At 38.3% G+C, this 18,625-nt stretch overlaps 1 protein-coding gene across 6 annotated transcripts in view; it reads left to right on the top strand.

Moving 5' to 3' along the window:
* The window catches only part of rims1b (regulating synaptic membrane exocytosis 1b), a 51,582-nt gene extending 33,861 nt beyond the window's left edge, over window positions 1–17,721 (top strand). For 3 of the 6 annotated variants that reach the window (XM_060861078.1, XM_060861077.1, XM_060861080.1), the window contains exons 16-28: window positions 252–314; window positions 3,619–3,708; window positions 4,199–4,264; window positions 4,422–4,505; window positions 5,787–5,887; window positions 6,017–6,135; window positions 6,509–6,660; window positions 9,784–10,001; window positions 11,514–11,661; window positions 13,013–13,119; window positions 13,649–13,750; window positions 14,496–14,635; window positions 14,970–17,721. In XM_060861078.1, the coding sequence (XP_060717061.1) occupies window positions 252–314; window positions 3,619–3,708; window positions 4,199–4,264; window positions 4,422–4,505; window positions 5,787–5,887; window positions 6,017–6,135; window positions 6,509–6,660; window positions 9,784–10,001; window positions 11,514–11,661; window positions 13,013–13,119; window positions 13,649–13,750; window positions 14,496–14,635; window positions 14,970–15,188 (1,609 nt within the window). In that variant the 3' untranslated portion in view covers window positions 15,189–17,721. Of the gene's footprint in view, window positions 1–251; window positions 315–3,618; window positions 3,709–4,198; window positions 4,265–4,421; window positions 4,506–5,786; window positions 5,888–6,016; window positions 6,136–6,508; window positions 6,661–8,731; window positions 10,002–11,513; window positions 11,662–13,012; window positions 13,120–13,648; window positions 13,751–14,495; window positions 14,636–14,969 lie in introns of those variants that run through there. The other 3 variants (XM_060861079.1, XM_060861081.1, XM_060861082.1) reach the window with 3 other exon arrangements.
* Window positions 17,722–18,625: the final 904 nt, after the last annotated feature.

Raw genomic sequence — 18,625 nt, 5'->3', positions numbered from 1 at the left:
CCTCTCCAGTATACTTGATAAGTATTGTTAGTGTACCACAGAAGTCGTTTAAACCTGTGTGTATATAACCAAACCTGTTTCTGTGCTACTAATTATACTAATAAGACTAACGTTTCATTGAGCCACATCATATTGCTTCTACAAGATTAATATGGTGTTTTCTAAACCTCTGTCTGCCATTTTCGTATTTCTGTCGACTGACTTTATGTTTGCCATTTCCATGAATTTGGTTTTGTGTCGCGAACGTCAAGTGAGGTCCTGGAGATGCACAGATCAATCCGTGGCGGGAGCGCTGAGTGCCTGCACACAAACAGGTAACACTTAGAAAAATCACAGTGGACTTCACTTTCAGTATTTTCAATTTGAATGCATTTTCACTCATATTCTGAAACACCCGTCTTCGTTAGCGATATGATGTTCACAACCCAAAACCAAACAAACTGAATTGTAACAGTTAATATTGACAAATCATAAATATATTAACTAGCACACCAGGCAAATGAAAGCTCTAATATCCTTCCCAGACCTGTGTATTGTTGCCTGGAAACCTGACTATCCATTGTCTTGTTTACTTGTGAGTTGAAACAAAGCTTATCTTCAAGTTGAGTTTACTCACATTTTGAATAAGTTCTTTTCTGTCAACCATTGTGAAATATCCTCCAGTGTAAGAAATCGTAGCTAGTGTGATGTAATAACGCAGTCGAAGCTAGTACATCAAATACATACAACCAATTATGTTTAATTCCCATGTAGGTCATGACTTCTTTTTTATTTCCTTTCCTTTTTAAGAAAGTATCTGATGTAGCATCCGATGTGTATGTCCCTGGAAATCTATAAGTTGTGCTGCTTTCTCATTACATTGCACATCAAAGATATTTGAGTCTGGCTAGAGTTTTTATTTTTCTCTTCACTCCAGACATTAGTAACTGTGTACTGTGTAAGCACAAGATGTTTCTGGCCTTACAGTGCAATTTTTTTTCTACCAAACACCTGCACACAGATCGTGAAGCTAATTAATCTGTCTGCTAAAGGCCAATATGTGTAGTACAGCAAGAGGTGAGGTTTTCAATGAGCAGCATGAACAGTGGTTACAAGTTCATTAAACATCTTAGAAACATATTTCGTTTAACTACACATTCCAAATAAAAAGATCAGCTCTAGTAGGTTCTTTACCATTAACCTGCTACATGAGATTCTTGTCCCAGGCACACGCTACTAATTTGCCAACTTGTTTAGCTGTTTAGGCAAAATCTTATATAAAAATCACAACAAAGCATAACCCGGGTAAAAATCACTACATCATGCAACTCTCCATATGCTCAGTTTTCTTTTCTATGCATATCTAACTTGCATGTTTGTTTCTTCTTCACTAATGCATGTTTTTTTTTGCCCTTCTGACTACGTGCCCTTCTGTGCATTAACTTTGGTAGGAATTTAGCTAGACACTGTAATACTTTGCCCCCAAAGATGCCCTTGTTAGTGAACGGCATTCACAAAGACATCTACAGGTAAGATGTGATTCTGTACTGTACTGTGGTGTTAAAAATAATATCCTCATGTGTTGCCCCTGTTGCTTGGTTTAGCACTAAATTTTCACGACCAGTCTATTTCCACAACTAGCCCAGAGAAACAAAAGCCCCTAATCTGCTTACAAACTGGCGAGTTTCTTCTACATTTAAGTTTGGTCTTTTTGTTTTGGCTTTCTTGCATGGTTTTCTTTTCTGTTTATTTCTTTATTCCCATGCTAAGCTCCACTCTTCCCGCGTGCCTAAAGAGCAAATCAACACGGCGTCTAGAAGGGGGTGGGGTGTCACCTCGTAGCCCCGCCCCACAGCGTGTGCTCAGATTTACAGATGAGGTCAGCGTTAGGTAAGCGCCTTGGAAACAAATGTGAAGTAGCACGTTTCACTATTTTAGCATATATACACAATGGTGTGTGTGTGTGTGTGTGTGTGTGTGTGTGTGTGTGTGTGGGACCACATATATCTGGGCCGCCACAGTGACTTTTCTTCCACAGTTACCCTGACCCATCCCCCATCCTTGACACCTATGACAATGGAAACTCATGACCACTCCCACTTGTTAAAAACTCTGTGAATCCTTTTAAAAAATCCACTCCGTGTTTTTCTACACCCACTAATTCTTACAAACAATCTATCCTTGTTCACCCACTCAAACAAATACACTGACCACTTCCAGCCACACCAGCAGAAATGGCCACATCTACACACTCCCACAGAAAGAAGCCACACCCACAAACTCTCCTAGGAACTATGACCACCCCCACCTATACCCAAAAATTTACGTAATTTATATTAAATATTATTTTACTTTATTGACAAGCTCTGATCCTATTCTCTATTGATCCGTTATCCCATAATATAGAAATTGCTAACAACAGGCTACTCAGTGAAAATACTGTATTAATGGAATTTTCACACCTTCCTGACTGCTAATGTATCTTCAGTTCTTATTTACCTGAAGACGTTCCAACCATGTTCTTTGTACCTGTCAGGACTCAGCCCGGACTTTTTGGCCATGTGCATTTGTTATTGTTTCTTGTCACGTGTCTGCCCCGCCTTCGTCTGCTCCTCCCTGTCATCACACCTGGTCCATATTGTGTCATCATTTTCTTTTATATTTAAGTGAGCCGCATTGCCGATGGCAGAGCGGAATCATTAGTTACGTTTACCCTTTGTTATGTCTAGTCATTGTTAAGTGTCGTCATTTGTATTGTTTCAGTGATCGTCTTTTCTGCCTTTCTCTTCTTTATTTATTAAACCCCTTTCATTTGAAGCTATCCTGCGTACGGGTCTGTCTCCTTCCTTCCTGGTTGTGACAGTACCTGGATCCAGATTGTTCTTGTAGAACTTTACACAGCATTAACGGTGGCAGATTTCAGAGTAGTACAAGCTAGTAAAAACGGAGAAGGCTTAATAGAGGAAAAGAGAAGCAGGGTTGGATGACTGGAGGTCTGTGTCGAAATCCTGCACTCACAGACCCAGTTTGTGAACTGTCCAGCTGGCTGAAGAAAAAGGCACAGAACCAAATCACTAATGAGGCAGTTGGCAGTTAGAGGCAGAAGCTCTCTACACTGAGTGACTAACTCAGCTCATAACGTTCCCACATTGAATCATTTCCCATATATGTGGTTTAAACAATCACTCTGTTCAGTGTGGTAAACTGATCCATGTACACATGCATAAGAATCTATTAATAAGTGCTCCTGTTTTCTTTCTTTCTTTCTTTCTTTCTTTCTTTCTTTCTTTCTTTCTTTCTTTTTTAAAATATGTATTCATTATTTTTCTAAAACTAATTTTTTACATCATAATTTTCTCTTCATTTTTCCTTTGCTTTTAATTATCTGCTTTTTTATTTTAATTATTCTATTCTGTACAAATTTTTTCTTCTTTCTTCCTTATTTCTGAAAAAAACAAAAATCCATTTTTTCTTCTTTGTTTTTCTATTTATTAATTATTGTTTGTTTAATTTTCCTATTTTTTTTTACAATTTGTCATTTTTTATTTTTATTTTCTTTTTTCTTTCTTTCTTTCTTTCTTTCTTTCTTTCTTTCTTTCTTTCTTTCTTTCTTTCTTTCTTTCTTTCTTCCTTCCACAGTGACCTTCAGCCATCATTGGACAGAGTGCGAAGTGCCAGTACGACCTGTCTGAGGCCTGAGAGCAGTTTCCGCTCCCCTGATAGAGAAAGGTAAAAAAATAAAAATAAAAATAAATAAAAAATAGTCAAAAATTAAAGCAGTGAACACACACACACACACACAACTATGTGTTCTAGGAGTAATAGTGCCATCACTGAAATAATTACCAGTCCATAATTTGTCACTGTTAATTATTATTTATTGATTTTTCTTGTGTAACAAAATAGAAAATAATTGTCTTATGACGTTCTGCACTTTGCTAGTATAAATGTTGATCTACATTATTTGTGGAACATCCTGTACATTTACTTCTCCCAGTTCTACTTAAATCCTTTAGTATACAGTCTGCAGAAGGATGCTGATTTAAAAATACTGTAATCACCACTGAGACACTGTCCTCAGACCAACATCTGCCATCATGGAGCTCCATTTCATCTCTGTTTTATCTTTCCATTCTTCTGCTTTCTCATACCTCATCTTTATTTGTTGTTGTATTTTTTTACTCATGCCTTGCTCATGCCTTGCTCATGCCTTGCTCAGGCTGTCAGGCAGTTTGAACAGGCCTGTGCGTGCAAAAACTAACAAGAAATCCATTGACAATGACAGGTGAGATTTTCAGAGCAACATTGATCTGAATTTGGCTCTATTTTAGTTGAACCTTTTGAAGCCTTGCTTGCTTTGTTGCTGTCTCATACATTACTTTATTTTCTGGGTTTCTTTTCTCCGCACATCATCCTTTCTGTTGTTTTATTCCTGCATCCAGGATCCAGCCCACCTCCATCCTGCGGGGCAGCAGGTGGAGGAGAGATGGTCCAATCCGGCCGTTTGAGCACTCCGGCCTGGACAGGTGCATTTGGGTTAATCCTAAACCCAAGGTTTATTGCACTGTTTATTTAGTGTGAACACAAACTTTGCCCAACATGGGATAAAGAAGTTTGGGTTTTTACTAAATGAACAATTTATCTATCCAAAAGCAGGAAACCTTTCTTATCCTAATCAGAAGGTGTAAGAAGTTCCTGTTTTTTTGCTAGATAATCCCCACTGATTATTTAGTGAAATCCAAACTTCATCAAAAGTCTGAAAGCAGAATCGTGCTAAAGGTTTGGTAAAACTTCTAAATTCTGAACCATTTGTCATACAACTTCTTTCAAGGCCTTGTTTAATAAAACTTGGACACAATTCCCATGAGATCAATCTGGTCCTGTGGTAATTGTGCAATAGGTTAGAAAGCCATTGTCCTTTCTTTTCCACCGCATTTCTGTCTTCTGTCTCGCTATCTGACTTTGAGTTTTCATCCTACTCCATTTATGCACATTTTTAAATCTGCATTGTAGAGAGCAAGAGAGTACATCACAGTGGGAAGGGGATACGATGGGGCAGTGGTAGTTCAGTGGTAGCTCAGTGGTAGTTCAGTGGTAGCTCAGTGTTAGTTCAGTGGTAGCTCAGTGGTAGTTCAGTGGTAGCTCAGTGGTAGTTCAGTGGTAGCTCAGTGGTAGTTCAGTGGTAGCTCAGTGGTAGTTCAGTGGTAGTTCAGTGGTAGCTCAGTGGTAGTTCAGTGGTAGCTCAGTGGTAGTTCAGTGGTAGCTCAGTGGTAGCTCAGTGGTAGTTCAGTGGTAGCTCAGTGGTAGTTCAGTGGTAGCTCAGTGGTAGCTCAGTGGTAGTTCAGTGGTAGTTCAGTGGTAGCTCAGTGGTAGCTCAATGGTAGCTCAGTGGTAGCTCAGTGGTAGCTCAATGGTAGCTCAGTGGTAGCTCAGTGGTATCTCAATGGTAGTTCAGTGGTAGCTCAATGATAGCTCAGTGGTAGCTCAGTGGTAGCTCAATGGTAGCTCTGTGGTGGCTCAATGGTGGCTCAGTGGTAGCTCAGTGGTAGGTCAGTGGTAGCTCAGTGGTAGCTCAATGGTAGCTCAGTGGTAGCTCAGTGGTAGCTCAGTTGTAGCTCAATGGTAGCTCAGTGGTAGCTCAATGGTAGCTCAGTGGTAGCTCAATGGTAGTTCAGTGGTAGCTCAATGGTATCTCAATGGTAGCTCAGTGGTAGCTCAGTGGAAGCTCAGTGGTAGCTCAGTGGAAGCTGAAGGTTGTGAACGTTCTCCCAACACCAACCCCCTTTTGGTCTGACTTTCTACCCCAGAGCCCACGGTGGACGTAATTCTCCTACAGAGTCTTCCTTATCAGTGCGCAGAGGACGACAGCTCCCACAACTCCCTGCAAAAAGCAGCAGTATAGAGCAAGGTAGTCAGTCTATCTGTCTGTCTGTCTGTCTGTCTCTCTATCTATCTATCTATCTATCTATCTATCTATCTATCTATCTATCTATCTATCTATCTATACATTATCTGTTTATTTCTGTACCTTGTTCAGCTCTGGCAGTAGAAGAACGAGCTCGGCAGTTGAGTCAGATAAGGGTTCCATCTTATCGGCCAGGTTCGTCTGCCAGCTCAGGCCATGAACAGGACATGGCTCTGAAGAACAAGAGAGATGTGAGTCAATCACACTCACACACACACACACACACACACACACACACACACACACACACACACACACACACACAGTAGAACACTGTGGACTTTTTGAAGAACATTTCTACATTTCTAAAGAAAACAGATTCTATTGAAAATAAATCACACTCTGTTATTTCGCATAAAAGCACAGAACTAGCTGATAAGGAATTAGCTAATAAGTGTACAATATCTGGAATATTTTATCAGAACATCTCAATAAAGAGCCACAGACTCAATGTAGATGTTATCTTTTATGTTAGGTTTATGTACAAGATAACTGTACAGGATGTTTTGGAATAGGCTGATGTTGTTGTTGTTGTTGTTGTTGGTGGTGGTGGTAAATGTGTAGCTGTACAAGAGGAGCTGTGATAACATGTCAGCGAGGTCTTCAGACAGCGACATGAGCGACGTGTCAGCCGTGTCGCGAGCCAGCAGTGCCTCTCGTCTAAGCAGCGCCAGCTACATGTCTGTCCAATCAGAGAGGCCACACGGACGGATCAGGTTGGAGAAACCGTGCACGTATATACATCACACATGTCCATGCAGAAACAACCAATCAGAGACATTCTTTACGCACATGATCAGGACATATTATTTACTCCGTCTTCTCCTTTTCTGTCAATAATCTCAGATTTTTAAAAACATCTACAGCTATAATCAGTATAACATATTTCATTTCTTCCTCAAATCCATGGCTTGTTCTCTTCAGTTTCATCTCACTCGTTCTTCCTGCATGGCTTTGCATGGCAGTCTTCAATATGCATGCTGCTATCTGTCTCTTGTCCATCTCTCGTCCTTTTTTTCTGCATTCTCACACTTCACTCCGCCGCCGGGGTCGAAAAGGTCAAAATCACTGGAAAATTGCAACGGGGAGGAGAAAAGGGAGAGAAGGATCTCATGGGGGGTGAGCGGGCCGGGGCAGAGGAGGAGCCTCGGAAAGAGGCGTTTCTCAGAGGAACTGAAACGCCGGCGCCACACTGTGGCTGGAGATGTCAGGTAACTGTGAGAATTGTGATCTGTAGTTTAACAATCTAAATTTAAACTTGTGATCTGAAATCGACTTTTTCAATTAGTATAAACAAATTAATGATTTTATCTCCACAAGTCTGATCTAAAATGAGTCAGGCCTTGTAGGGCGTCACAGAGAGCAGAAATGGGTTTGGTATCAACATTGACTTCAAAGATACAAACATTTATGTGGGGGAAAAATGTTTTAATTTGGAACGTTTCTATGAAAATTTTTGCCTTTAGTAATTTAGGTTAGAACAGAAATCCTTATGAAACGCTACAAAGACATTCAACACTGAACATGGAAACAGGTGAAAAGAATGAAACACAGTTGACTGGATTCTGATACAAAACAATCTATGATATATATACATATATATATATATATATATATATATATATATATATATATATATATATATATATATATATAATATTAAACATATAATTATTAGCAGTTGTCAGGTGATTATCTGTCTTGAACGAGTGGGAAAACAACATGAACAAACTAAACGCTACACTTTTATGTCCCTGATTTTATGATGATGAGAGATGGTTAGGAAAAAGACAGAACATCTATAAAAGAGCGTCTCCTTCTCTAGAGGGTGTCACTTTATTCCAACCGTCGCTGCTCTGGAAGCCAACTGGAGCGTTATGAGATTCTGCAGCTGGAGGCTTCTGACACACTTTTAGAGACACGGCTGAAAAGACTTCACAGACAAAACCGGTTGAAACCGTGTCCTCCAGACAATCAGCATTAAAACACATATGAGTGTGTTGTGTGTTTCGTTTCTTTTATACTTGCGTCCTTAGCGAATCAGTTTCGCTTTGAGTGTTGAAGCTCCATATCTTCGTGCTGATGCTTAACGAACCTGATAAAATTAAGGACAGAATATATTTAGTTGTCCTGATGCAGAATTGTAATAGATGTTTGTTTATGAATTCTGCAGTTTCCAAGAAAGACAGACAGACAGAAAGAAAGACAGACAGAAAGAAAGACAGACAGAAAGGCAGACAGACAGACAGACAGACAGAAAGAAAGACACACAGAAAGGCAGACAGACAGACAGAAAGGCTGACAGACAGACAGAAAGGCAGACAGACAGACAGTCAGAAAGAAAGACACACAGAAAGACAGACAGAAAGAAAGAAAGAAAAACAGACAGACAGACAGAAAGATGGACAGAAAGAAAGACAGACAGACAGAAAGATGGACAGAAAGACAGACTTTCAGGTGTTTGCTTATATTTGGTTCACTTCTCTTTTATCTCTCAACATAGTCTAATTCAATAATAATAATAATAATAATAATAATAATAATAATAATAATAATAATAATAATAATAATAATAATAATTGGATTTCTGACCGTTTTCCTTTATACGCACATATAATTTATACGATCCACATTTTACCCACAATCTCACTTTCCTCTCACACACCATGAAGTTTTGCATGTGCTTACTTTCATTACGCTGTTTCATTCCGTGCATGTGTTTTTCTTTGTGTATCTTGTCGTGTGTGTGTCGTGTGTGTGTGTGTGTCCCTCTATTGTGTCTTTTAGATCCTTCCTTGCATGCCTCCAGTCATATATCAGACGCTTGGTTGCCTCACCATCACGTGATCCTCTTCCACCCAGCTCCCTAACATCCCGTCCTTCTCTTACCCCTCTTCATTGCGGAGAGGAGAAGCCCACCAGCTCCCTCCCGCTCCCTACACCAAGTGGGCTCTTCTTTATTAGAGTTCTTGGGACTGGGCAGGGTGAAGAGAGTGTAACAGGACAATCCTGCAGCACCGTGACTTCCTCAGAGCGCACTGACACACGCTGGCTCCTCCGTAAACACAGAGGGCACGCGAGCGCTCTGCTACGCTGCTGTGTTAATAATAACGAATGCTAACGACTGGAAGGAATTCTATTAGTACAGTATACCTGCACTATAGTGTTACTAGAGTGTTATAACAACCTTATGTCATCACAAATCCATGTCACTTCATTTGGGTGTTATGTCAACACAAACTCTGATGAAGACAAACGTTTTTTATCATACTTGGAGTTTATAAAGGTTTATACTATTATATCAGTTCTGGGCTTATGAAGTTATTATGTAGGCTTATAAACATTGTGTTTCCTTACAGAAAATATTCAGTGTAATGTATGTAATCAGAACTCAATTTTTGAACTCTGAGTAAGAATAAAACGTTCATTTGACATCATAAAACAGTGAAACTTTGCCTGTATGCAACATTTTCAGCTACAGAAAATGACTTAGTGACAAAGGTTAGAGGTCATCTGATCATTTCCAGATTAATGCTTCTTCATATCCTTTATTTTTAATCTTCTCAGGTCAAAATGGACCATTTAATTTTTTTTAGTCCTTTTTTTCTTTTTCTTCCTACTTTATTTTATTTAATATTGTAGATATTCAGAAACGTTTAGCATTATGGTCTTTTTTTTTTAGATTTCCTGCTTAGTGTCTAAAAGAAAAAAACTGCTGCACACAAATGAATTTTGATCTTTTTTTTCTTCCAACTTATAAAAAGCTTTATAAAAAGCATATAGATTATGCAGTAAATTAGTGTATGAGTGTTTAGACTTTGGCTCACTCTCTATTCCAGTCGGCAGGTTCGGGCCTCGGCTGGTCGCAACATGTTAAAGAGCACGAGCGTGAGCGGTGACATCAACACGCCCGAGCGAACGGACGGCAGCCAGTCGGACACGGCGCTCGGAACAGTGGGCAGCAGCAGCAAGAAGCGTCGCTCCAGCCTCAATGCTCGCTTTGTAGCCATCGTGGGAAACAGACGCAGCCGCAGCACATCGCAGATCAGCCAGACAGGTCAGAGATTTACATCACATTTACCCTCAGTGAGCAGCTACTTTCTACTGGGGTTAGTCTTTAATTATGTGCATTAGCCACATGGAATATCAATATTGTGATTACTGATGTCACAATATGCTTCTGAGATATTCTTAATATTGATGTTGATTTATATCAGGATATATTTTATACAAAACCAACAACAACAACAACAACAATAATAATAATAATAATAATAATAATAATAATAATAATAATAATAATAATAATAGGCATCGTGGCTTAGTGGATAGTGGAAAATGTGGGTTATTTTTTTATTATATAATTTTTATTCATTGTTTACATTTTTAGATAAACTGTTAATGAAATATATTTTATATTTTAGATTATTTATCATTCTTTACATGCATTAGAAATGTGTCGATTAATACATATATTTTTATTTTAATAGAATAAATATTTTTTAATTTTATTTTAATTTAATAAAAAAATGAACATTTTATCCATTGATTTATAAACAATTATATATATATATATATATATATATATATATATATATATATATATATATATATATATATATATATATATATATATATTTTTTTTTTTAACAAGGACATGCCAATGAGTTACTATACAATCAATAATATATTAACGCAAGCCCGTCAATTTAAACCTTCAGCTGGAGGTACTGGAAGTCAGAGCTGCTGTTAATTAGAAATCTAATCATCCTCAGACTGATCAGATTGGAGAACTCAACAACAACGGCAACATATTGTTTGCTCGTATTTATTCTGTAAATATTTTGAAGAAACATGAATCCACTCAGAAATTCGTAGACATTTAGCCTCCTGGTCTTCTCTTATACTTTGCTGCTTAGTATCCAACAAAAAAGCTGCACTTCAATGAAACTTGATCAAAGTTCTCTTTCTTTAATAAAAGCAACTGTAGCCATTTCTTTGCCCTTTAATAAAAGTCAGGAGTGACTCGGCGTTATTCACCGTCAGAAGGCTGTCTATGCAGGTTCAAGCTTTTGCCCAGCCGAAAGCAGACATAAAAGCACATTAGAGACCTCTCAGGCCTGGAGCGACACTCCACTATGTCCTGACATTTTTAAGTACAAAGACTCCGGTGAAGGAGATGGAGCTTTTATTTCTGTGGCGTGAAAAGCAACCAGTTATCTGAGCGCCGCTGGCTAACATTTCAATTAGAAACAAAACTGCTGCTGAGACAATTTTAGCAGCTTCATACACTCTATCAAAATTTTTTTTCCCTCTTTTAGTTTTTACATGAATTTAGTTGAGCAGAAGTTTGTGAGTGATCGATTAAACCAGTTTTAAACCAGCGCTAGTTAGTAAAATCAATTAGCTGTTATTGCATTACATTGCAGTAAAGTTTAGCATGGTAACCTGAGGTAAAATTAGCTTTCAGGTAAAATTAGCTTTCAGTACATATTAGCGTGGTTTAGCTGTGATATCAGAAAGCCTGTTTATGCAGTTCCCTGTCACCGATTGTGTTGTATGTCTCCAGAGGCATCCAATAAAAAGTCAAAGGGAGGTGGGACGATACAGAGGAGTCAGGAGACGGGCATGGCGGTCGAGCTGCAGCGCAACATGAGCCGACAGCCGAGCCGAGAGTCCAACAACGGCAGTATGGCCAGCTACAACTCCGAGGGAAGGTGAGCCTTTTCTTCCTTTTCAGCTTTCATGAAGAAAAAAAATAGAAAGTGCTCTTTATTTTGTGTTATATTATTTCTATTTCTTGTCTAAAAAGCAGAGATGCACTTTTCACACTCTTTGTGTTACTTAGACGGTCAAAATTTCTGAGTTAAAAAAGAAAATCCTGCTTTTCCCCCTCCCCAGAAACTCTAGTTGTTTCAGTACTCCAGACAGACAGACAGACAGATAGACAGATAGATAGATAGATAGATAGATAGATAGATAGATAGATAGATAGATAGATAGATAGATAGATACATTACTGATCCTGGAAGAAATTCACGATCTGCAATGGGTTTTACAAAAGACTATTAAATCATGTGTGACTCCAGCATTTGAGAGGAAAAAAGCACCAGAAGTAGTCTGACCTTTCAGCTACTTTAAAGCTTTGAAACAACAGGACACACTGTTCTCCATCCTCACTCACTCATTTTCTACCGCTTATCCGAACTACCTCGGGGCCAGGGTGCCTATCTCAGGCGTCATTGGGCATCAAGGCAGGATACACCCTGGACGGAGTGCCAACCCATCACAGGGCACACACACACTCTCATTCACTCACGCAATCACACACTCCGGACAATTTTACAATCAACCTACCATGCATGTCTTTGGACCGAGGGAGGAAACCGGAGTACCCGGAGGAAACCCCCGAGGCACGGGGAGAACATGCAAACTCCACACACACAAGGCGGAGGCGGGAATCGAACCCCCAACCCTGGAGGTGTGAGGCGAACTTGCTAACCACTACGCCACCGTGCCCCTGTTCTCCATCCTGTCATGGATTATTTACCTATAACAGCAGGTTCTGAAGTGTTTTAGTTCTCTCTTTTCCAACAGCAATTTGATAGCGATTATATGTTTTTATTTCTTAATGACTGACACATCAGATGAAACATTTAAAGTTACCTTTAATTCGATGGAACGTTCACAAGACACTTATTTACTGTATATAGCAGCGATAAACACTTCTATCCTCACCAGCCTTTTCTTTTCTTTGCGTTCTTGAAACAAATACATTATGTTACTGAGAAGCTTAAGAACAATCCTTACTGACTTTTACACCAAGCTGACACTGGAGACTCCATTTATAACACAAATAATCATCTCTTACTTTATCAGTGATTAGAATATTTCTATTTAATATTTAATAATGCTTTTTTTAGCTGTTTAACTCAAGTTTTTGTAGCTCACCCATCTTATGAATGAGTAAACATGTTCGTGTTTAACAGCCAGCATTACTGTCAGATCTGTAATATTGTTTAAAAAAAAAGACCTCTATCTCTTATTGTTCGTTTGCGACGTTTTCAGTCCGATCTTCCCAGCCGTGCGGGTGGAGACTCAGTTTAGTGACTTCCTGGATGGACTGGGTCCTGCCCAGCTCGTGGGCCGACAAACTTTAGCCACTCCTGCTATCGGTGAGTTGCGTCATGCCTTTACTTGTTATATAGATTCTGAATTTGTTCAAGATAGAGGCATTCACACTTATTTGCAACCCCACAAGGATTTTGCAGAGTTCTTTTTTGTAATTGTTCCTGCCAAAAATGGGCTTTTATTTATTTATTTATTTATTTATTTATTCTTTTTCTTTTAGTTTTTTTCTCAAAATTAAACTAGAAAAGCATATTTGTATTGGTGAAATTGCCAGCACAGGATTCTTTATTTTAAACTCCTTCCAGTAAAGACACATACTGTATGTATTACTGAAAGTATGTATTACTTTCTATGATGGCTTAATATCTTGTGTGATGATGTCAAGCAACACAACGTATAGCCACAGAAAATCTGCTGCGCTTTAGAAAATTTTCGATACAGTGTAAAATTCTGAATTTACTGAAATTCATTTAAAACTCAGTTGTATAACATTTTCATTTTAGATAAGATCCAGGAGTTACAGTATTTACAGAATAGATCCCTCAAGACTTGTTGTTTTCACTCGCTGTACAGGAGACATCCAGATTGGCATGGTGAACAAGAAGGGAAAGCTAGAGGTGGAGGTGATCCGAGCTCGTGGCCTCATCCAAAAACCAGGATCTAAATCTCTCCCGGGTCAGTCCTCTCCAAATGCAGTGCTAATGTGATTTCCAAAGAAAGAAATGTCGATTTTAATGATAAATATACACTCAACATCTTTCCCACATAGTTTAGAGTAAATAAAAAAAATAAAAATATATAACAAGTGTATACTTAACCCTAGTTTATCCTTTAACCCATGGTTAAATTGACTGGGACATTATTGGGCTGCACTAAAAGCATTACAGGGCATTTAAAAAGAAATGCGTAAAAGTGATTGACACACATTGTCTTTATTTTAATCTCAACCAGTATAAATAACATTTGTACTTAATGTTACAATGAAACGTCATTCCTTTTCTGATAAATTAAAAAATAAAAGTCTGTGCAAAAATATTTACTAAAATAAACACCTTGGTGGCATAAATCTTTAAAAAAATGTAATTGATGGCGACATGTTTCAATATAAGATTATGATTATTAAATCCAAGGTGATGAAAGAGAAACAAAAGATTATTGCAGTGACCGGCTCTGAAAATACAGCTAAAAATACAGATAGAAAAAATACCCAACCTCCACATACAGTAAGGGTTCAGAGCAATATATTCATTTATTTAGCATAAAGATAGTGGCTTTTAGTTTTGTAGTGTTTGTTTTTTCGTCTATATATCCCTTATCGTTGTTCTACGTCACTGTCTTACAAAAGAAATTACAATCTGGATTCCAGAAGAGTTTAAGAGTTAAAAGTGTCTTATAAAAATGTGCTGTTTGTTCTTCTCAGCTCCTTATGTAAAGGTGTACCTGCTGGACAACGGAGCATACGTGGCCAAGAAGAAAACGAAAATCGCACGGAAGACGCTGGACCCGCTGTACCAGCAAACCCTGCAGTTTGAGGAGAGTCCACAGGGGAAAGTGTTACAGGTGGGTCACTGATCTGCCTTTCAGTATCCGTACACAACACACACTGGAGTGAGTGATAAAGCAGAGGATGTAGAGTTTTTACATACACACAGACACGCATACACTGGAATATGGTTTAATAGTATACGTGTGAGAGTAAAGTTGGTCATTTGGTTGCCAAATATAAAATTTTTGTATTTATGTATGTAGCAACTCCATTGTTTTGTGTGTGATTTTATTGTGTGTGTGTGTGAGTGTCATGATGACACACATGGGAGTGTCTAATGGCTGCATGGCTGATTTCAGCTGCAGCTTGTTCATAAATTTTATTTCTTGATCGTCGACTTCCTCTCAGGTCATCGTGTGGGGAGACTACGGACGAATGGACCACAAATCCTTCATGGGAGTAGCACAAATCTTATTGGAGGAGCTGGACCTGGCCAGCAACGTGATTGGCTGGTACAAACTATTTCCGCCCTCCTCCTTAGTAGACCCCACGCTGGCATCGCTGACCAGGCGAGCTTCCCAGTCGTCTCTGGACAGTTCTTCAGGACCCGGTGGGGTTCGTTCCTAGTGCACTAATTTACAAAGCACACTCCACACTCCAGAGAATCAACCGAGGACTTGACAGGACCACAATCAGAGGTAGAGCGGAGCAAAAAAATCTATATATGCGATGAACAAAGGACAAAGCTTTGAAGAAAAATGACAATCACTCCTGTCGGTTCCGTTGGGTTCGTATTTTTTATTTTTATTCCCCTTTATGTCGTGCGTGTTTTGCAAAATAAGGCCTCTACATTCTGCCAATTTGGTGTATTCATCGTTTCAGCCACAAATTTGTTACGGTGGAGCTGCAGTACAGTTTAACAGCAACTCGGAGTAACTAAAGCAGGGTGATTTTCAATCATTGTTAAAGAAATGTACATTTAACAGAGCAGCAGAATGTACTGCCTAACCCTATTAACACAATGACGACCTCCGACCAACAGATTGTGGCGTCTCCATAGAGACTCCTGTATAGGCTTGAAGGTTAAAAGTCAAAAGGTTATGACCTTGAAAAGAAGCAGGGCCAGTCCAAAAGGTGTTTTTTTATTTTGGTGCCTAAACATCGAGGACCCCGGGCTACGGTCCAATATCCGTACAGCGTTACAGTTTTCAGGATGTTTACCACAACTGACGGAGGCTACGTTCTCCTCAATGTTCCCTCTTTGTTTATCAGCTGATATATTTTTCTCTCCATACCTCTAACACACAAAGTTATGAGGTTTGTGTTGTCTAAAAATGTACTGTGTGCATGGTGATGATGCTGAGAATGAGAAGAAAAAAAACTAAAAACTTGAGACTTCAGGAAAAAGTGTTTCCAAAAACATTTACAAGTCATTTTGGGTTCTCATTGAAATTTTTATTCCATCTGCTTTCACACCTTTAACCCTTCCTGATGGTCTGAGTGTACGCTAAACGCTTCGTTTGCAAAACTTCTGAAACACCACATTGACCAAAGACTCACAGTTCTAAAAGTCAAGAGGACCAAAAAGGCGTACTTGCGATTCAAAAGGAAGACGTCACCAAAAAAAAACTGCTAATAAGGCTAACAGAAAAGGACAAGTAGTGAGGACCAGCACAGTTTGATTTGATTCGTTTATAAATGGTTGGCACTGGATTTTATTTCTATTAGCAAACTTAGCTTTTTTTTTTTTTTGGTGAATTCCTGTCAAAGATTTCATTACTAATGCGCTGTTTTATCATCATCGTCGTCAGAAAGAAAGGATCGTTCTTCCAACAAAAGATCATTACTTTTTGCTTTTACACCTTGCATTAACATTTCATCGGTTGTCTTCTGAATTAATTCCGTCAGTGCAAAATGAAAACAGTAGCTAGCTACAAGCGCAGTGGTAGATTAGTCGCTAAGGCTTTGGGCTGCTTCAAGTTTCTACTGTTGGGTTCTTGAGCTTTACCTTATATTACATTTACAGTACAGCGCTACATTTTTGGCAGATGCCCTTATTCAGAGCAACTTACATTTATCTTATTTATACAGCTGAGCAGTTTAGGGTTAATGGCCTTGCTCTGGGTCCCAGGAGTGGCAGCTTGGTGGATTTGGGATTTGAACTTATGACCTTCCGATCAGCAGTCCAATACCTTAACCACTAAGCTACCACATCCTCTGAGCAAGACCCTTAAACCTTAACCTCAGTTGTACATCACCAAGCCAAACAGCCACGTGAGTAAATGTAGAAGGAGGGAAATCATCTAGCTGCCAATAAGACACTTGTCTTGATGACTGTAAATGTTTTGTAGAAGCTAACTAGCATATTAGTAATGTTAGTGAATACAGTTGACAGAAATCTGACACATTGTGTAGTAACACAGCCTTACAGTAATGAATACTGATACAAAACACCACAACAGGAAGATCTACAGTGGTATCACTCGTCTACTAACAGGACAAGATTAACATTTTAATGCTGTATAACGACTCCATTTTTGATTATGTTGGAGTTTTACGTGTCAGACACCTTGAGAGAATTTGACAAGCAACAAAACAACAAAGCAAAAATAACAAACTTTAACAAAACCTGCCGCTAAGAGTTTAAAGGAAGCTGTTCTTTTACCAGATGTGTAGAACATCTCACTGCCAGTTTCTCTACTTCAATATTGTTGGGACACACACATTTAAATATAATTTCCAAGAAACTATACAAAACTATACAAAACTCCCAAATTGGTTTTGTAAATTAATAAACACAGTTTATTTATGGAAACCGGACTCACTCGTTCTAGGCTGCATTTGATTGGCTGACGATCAGACAAGTACAGGTTGAGTCATAGAAATTTTCCACCAAATTTGAAACATTAAAATTACAATGAAATCCTCAAAAACACATTTTTAAAAATCATTTTTATTCTATTTTATGAAAATATAGAAATATAAATAAATAAATAAATAAATAAATAAATAAGCTGGTTAATTTGTGTCCATGATGCCAAGACTACAAAAGAAAAAAGGTCTCTTGACAATTTGCACAATAGAGACAAATAATTTGTGTGATGTTACAGTACAGTAAAAAAATTAAGCACCTCTGAAAAAATAAACAATCGATTTTGTGCTTGAGTCTCATCTCCTTTCTCTCTCTCTTTCTCACTTTTTTAAAAAAATGATTTATCCAGTCATAATTAGCAGCATAGCACAGAGATCATGGCTAGAGGGTCGAGCGAGCTTCACAATGAATTTCACTCATTCTGCCAGGTTAAATGGTCTTGGCCACAATCACATACTGACAACAGATTATGAGTATGAATACGGCCGAGTATGAATTCGTGTGCATAAGTTTTGGTACTCGTCAACACTAATACTGTTTAATACTGTGTTTAATACTAATACTGTTTAATACTATTACTGTGTAATACTGTTATTACACGAACGCCACATCACTAAAGATACTGTTTAAAGATATTGGATCAGGTCAGTCATTGTGTAGTATGATGCTGTCATGAATCACGAAATACCTCCAGTTTTACTTTACAGATCGCTTTTAACAACGGTCGTTTGTAACAACATAACAATCGTCGGAAAGCAGATTTTCAGGAATCTAAAAAAAAAAAATCTGTATAAAAATGATAACATTTTACATTTATCTCTAATGGATAAGACACAGGTGACAATAGGAAAGGAAAAAACTCCCTGAGATGACATGAGGAAGAAACCTAGAGAGGAATCAGATTTAAAAAGGAATCATCCTCATACTCATCTGGGTGACACTGGATAATTGTACAATTTATTCTAAATTTTATGTATAGGAGTAACTTCTAAATCCATTATAGTTTAGCGTCTCAGTACTGATGCATCCTTAACAAACACGGTCATGACTGGATCATTGAATATAATGTTAATGCAAGGTATCAGGGCCTTTTGTCTGGAAATGAGGGTTCATTTTCATATACTGTTACAGGATATCTAATATAATTTATCTTATATATAATATATTATATCAGATTAAATATTATATATAT

Source organism: Tachysurus vachellii, chromosome 24, assembly GCF_030014155.1.
Source record: "Tachysurus vachellii isolate PV-2020 chromosome 24, HZAU_Pvac_v1, whole genome shotgun sequence".
In the NCBI taxonomy this organism is placed as follows: domain Eukaryota; kingdom Metazoa; phylum Chordata; class Actinopteri; order Siluriformes; family Bagridae; genus Tachysurus; species Tachysurus vachellii.
The sequence above is the reverse complement of the archived record's forward strand: the minus strand, read 5'-3'. Positions and strand labels throughout refer to the sequence as shown.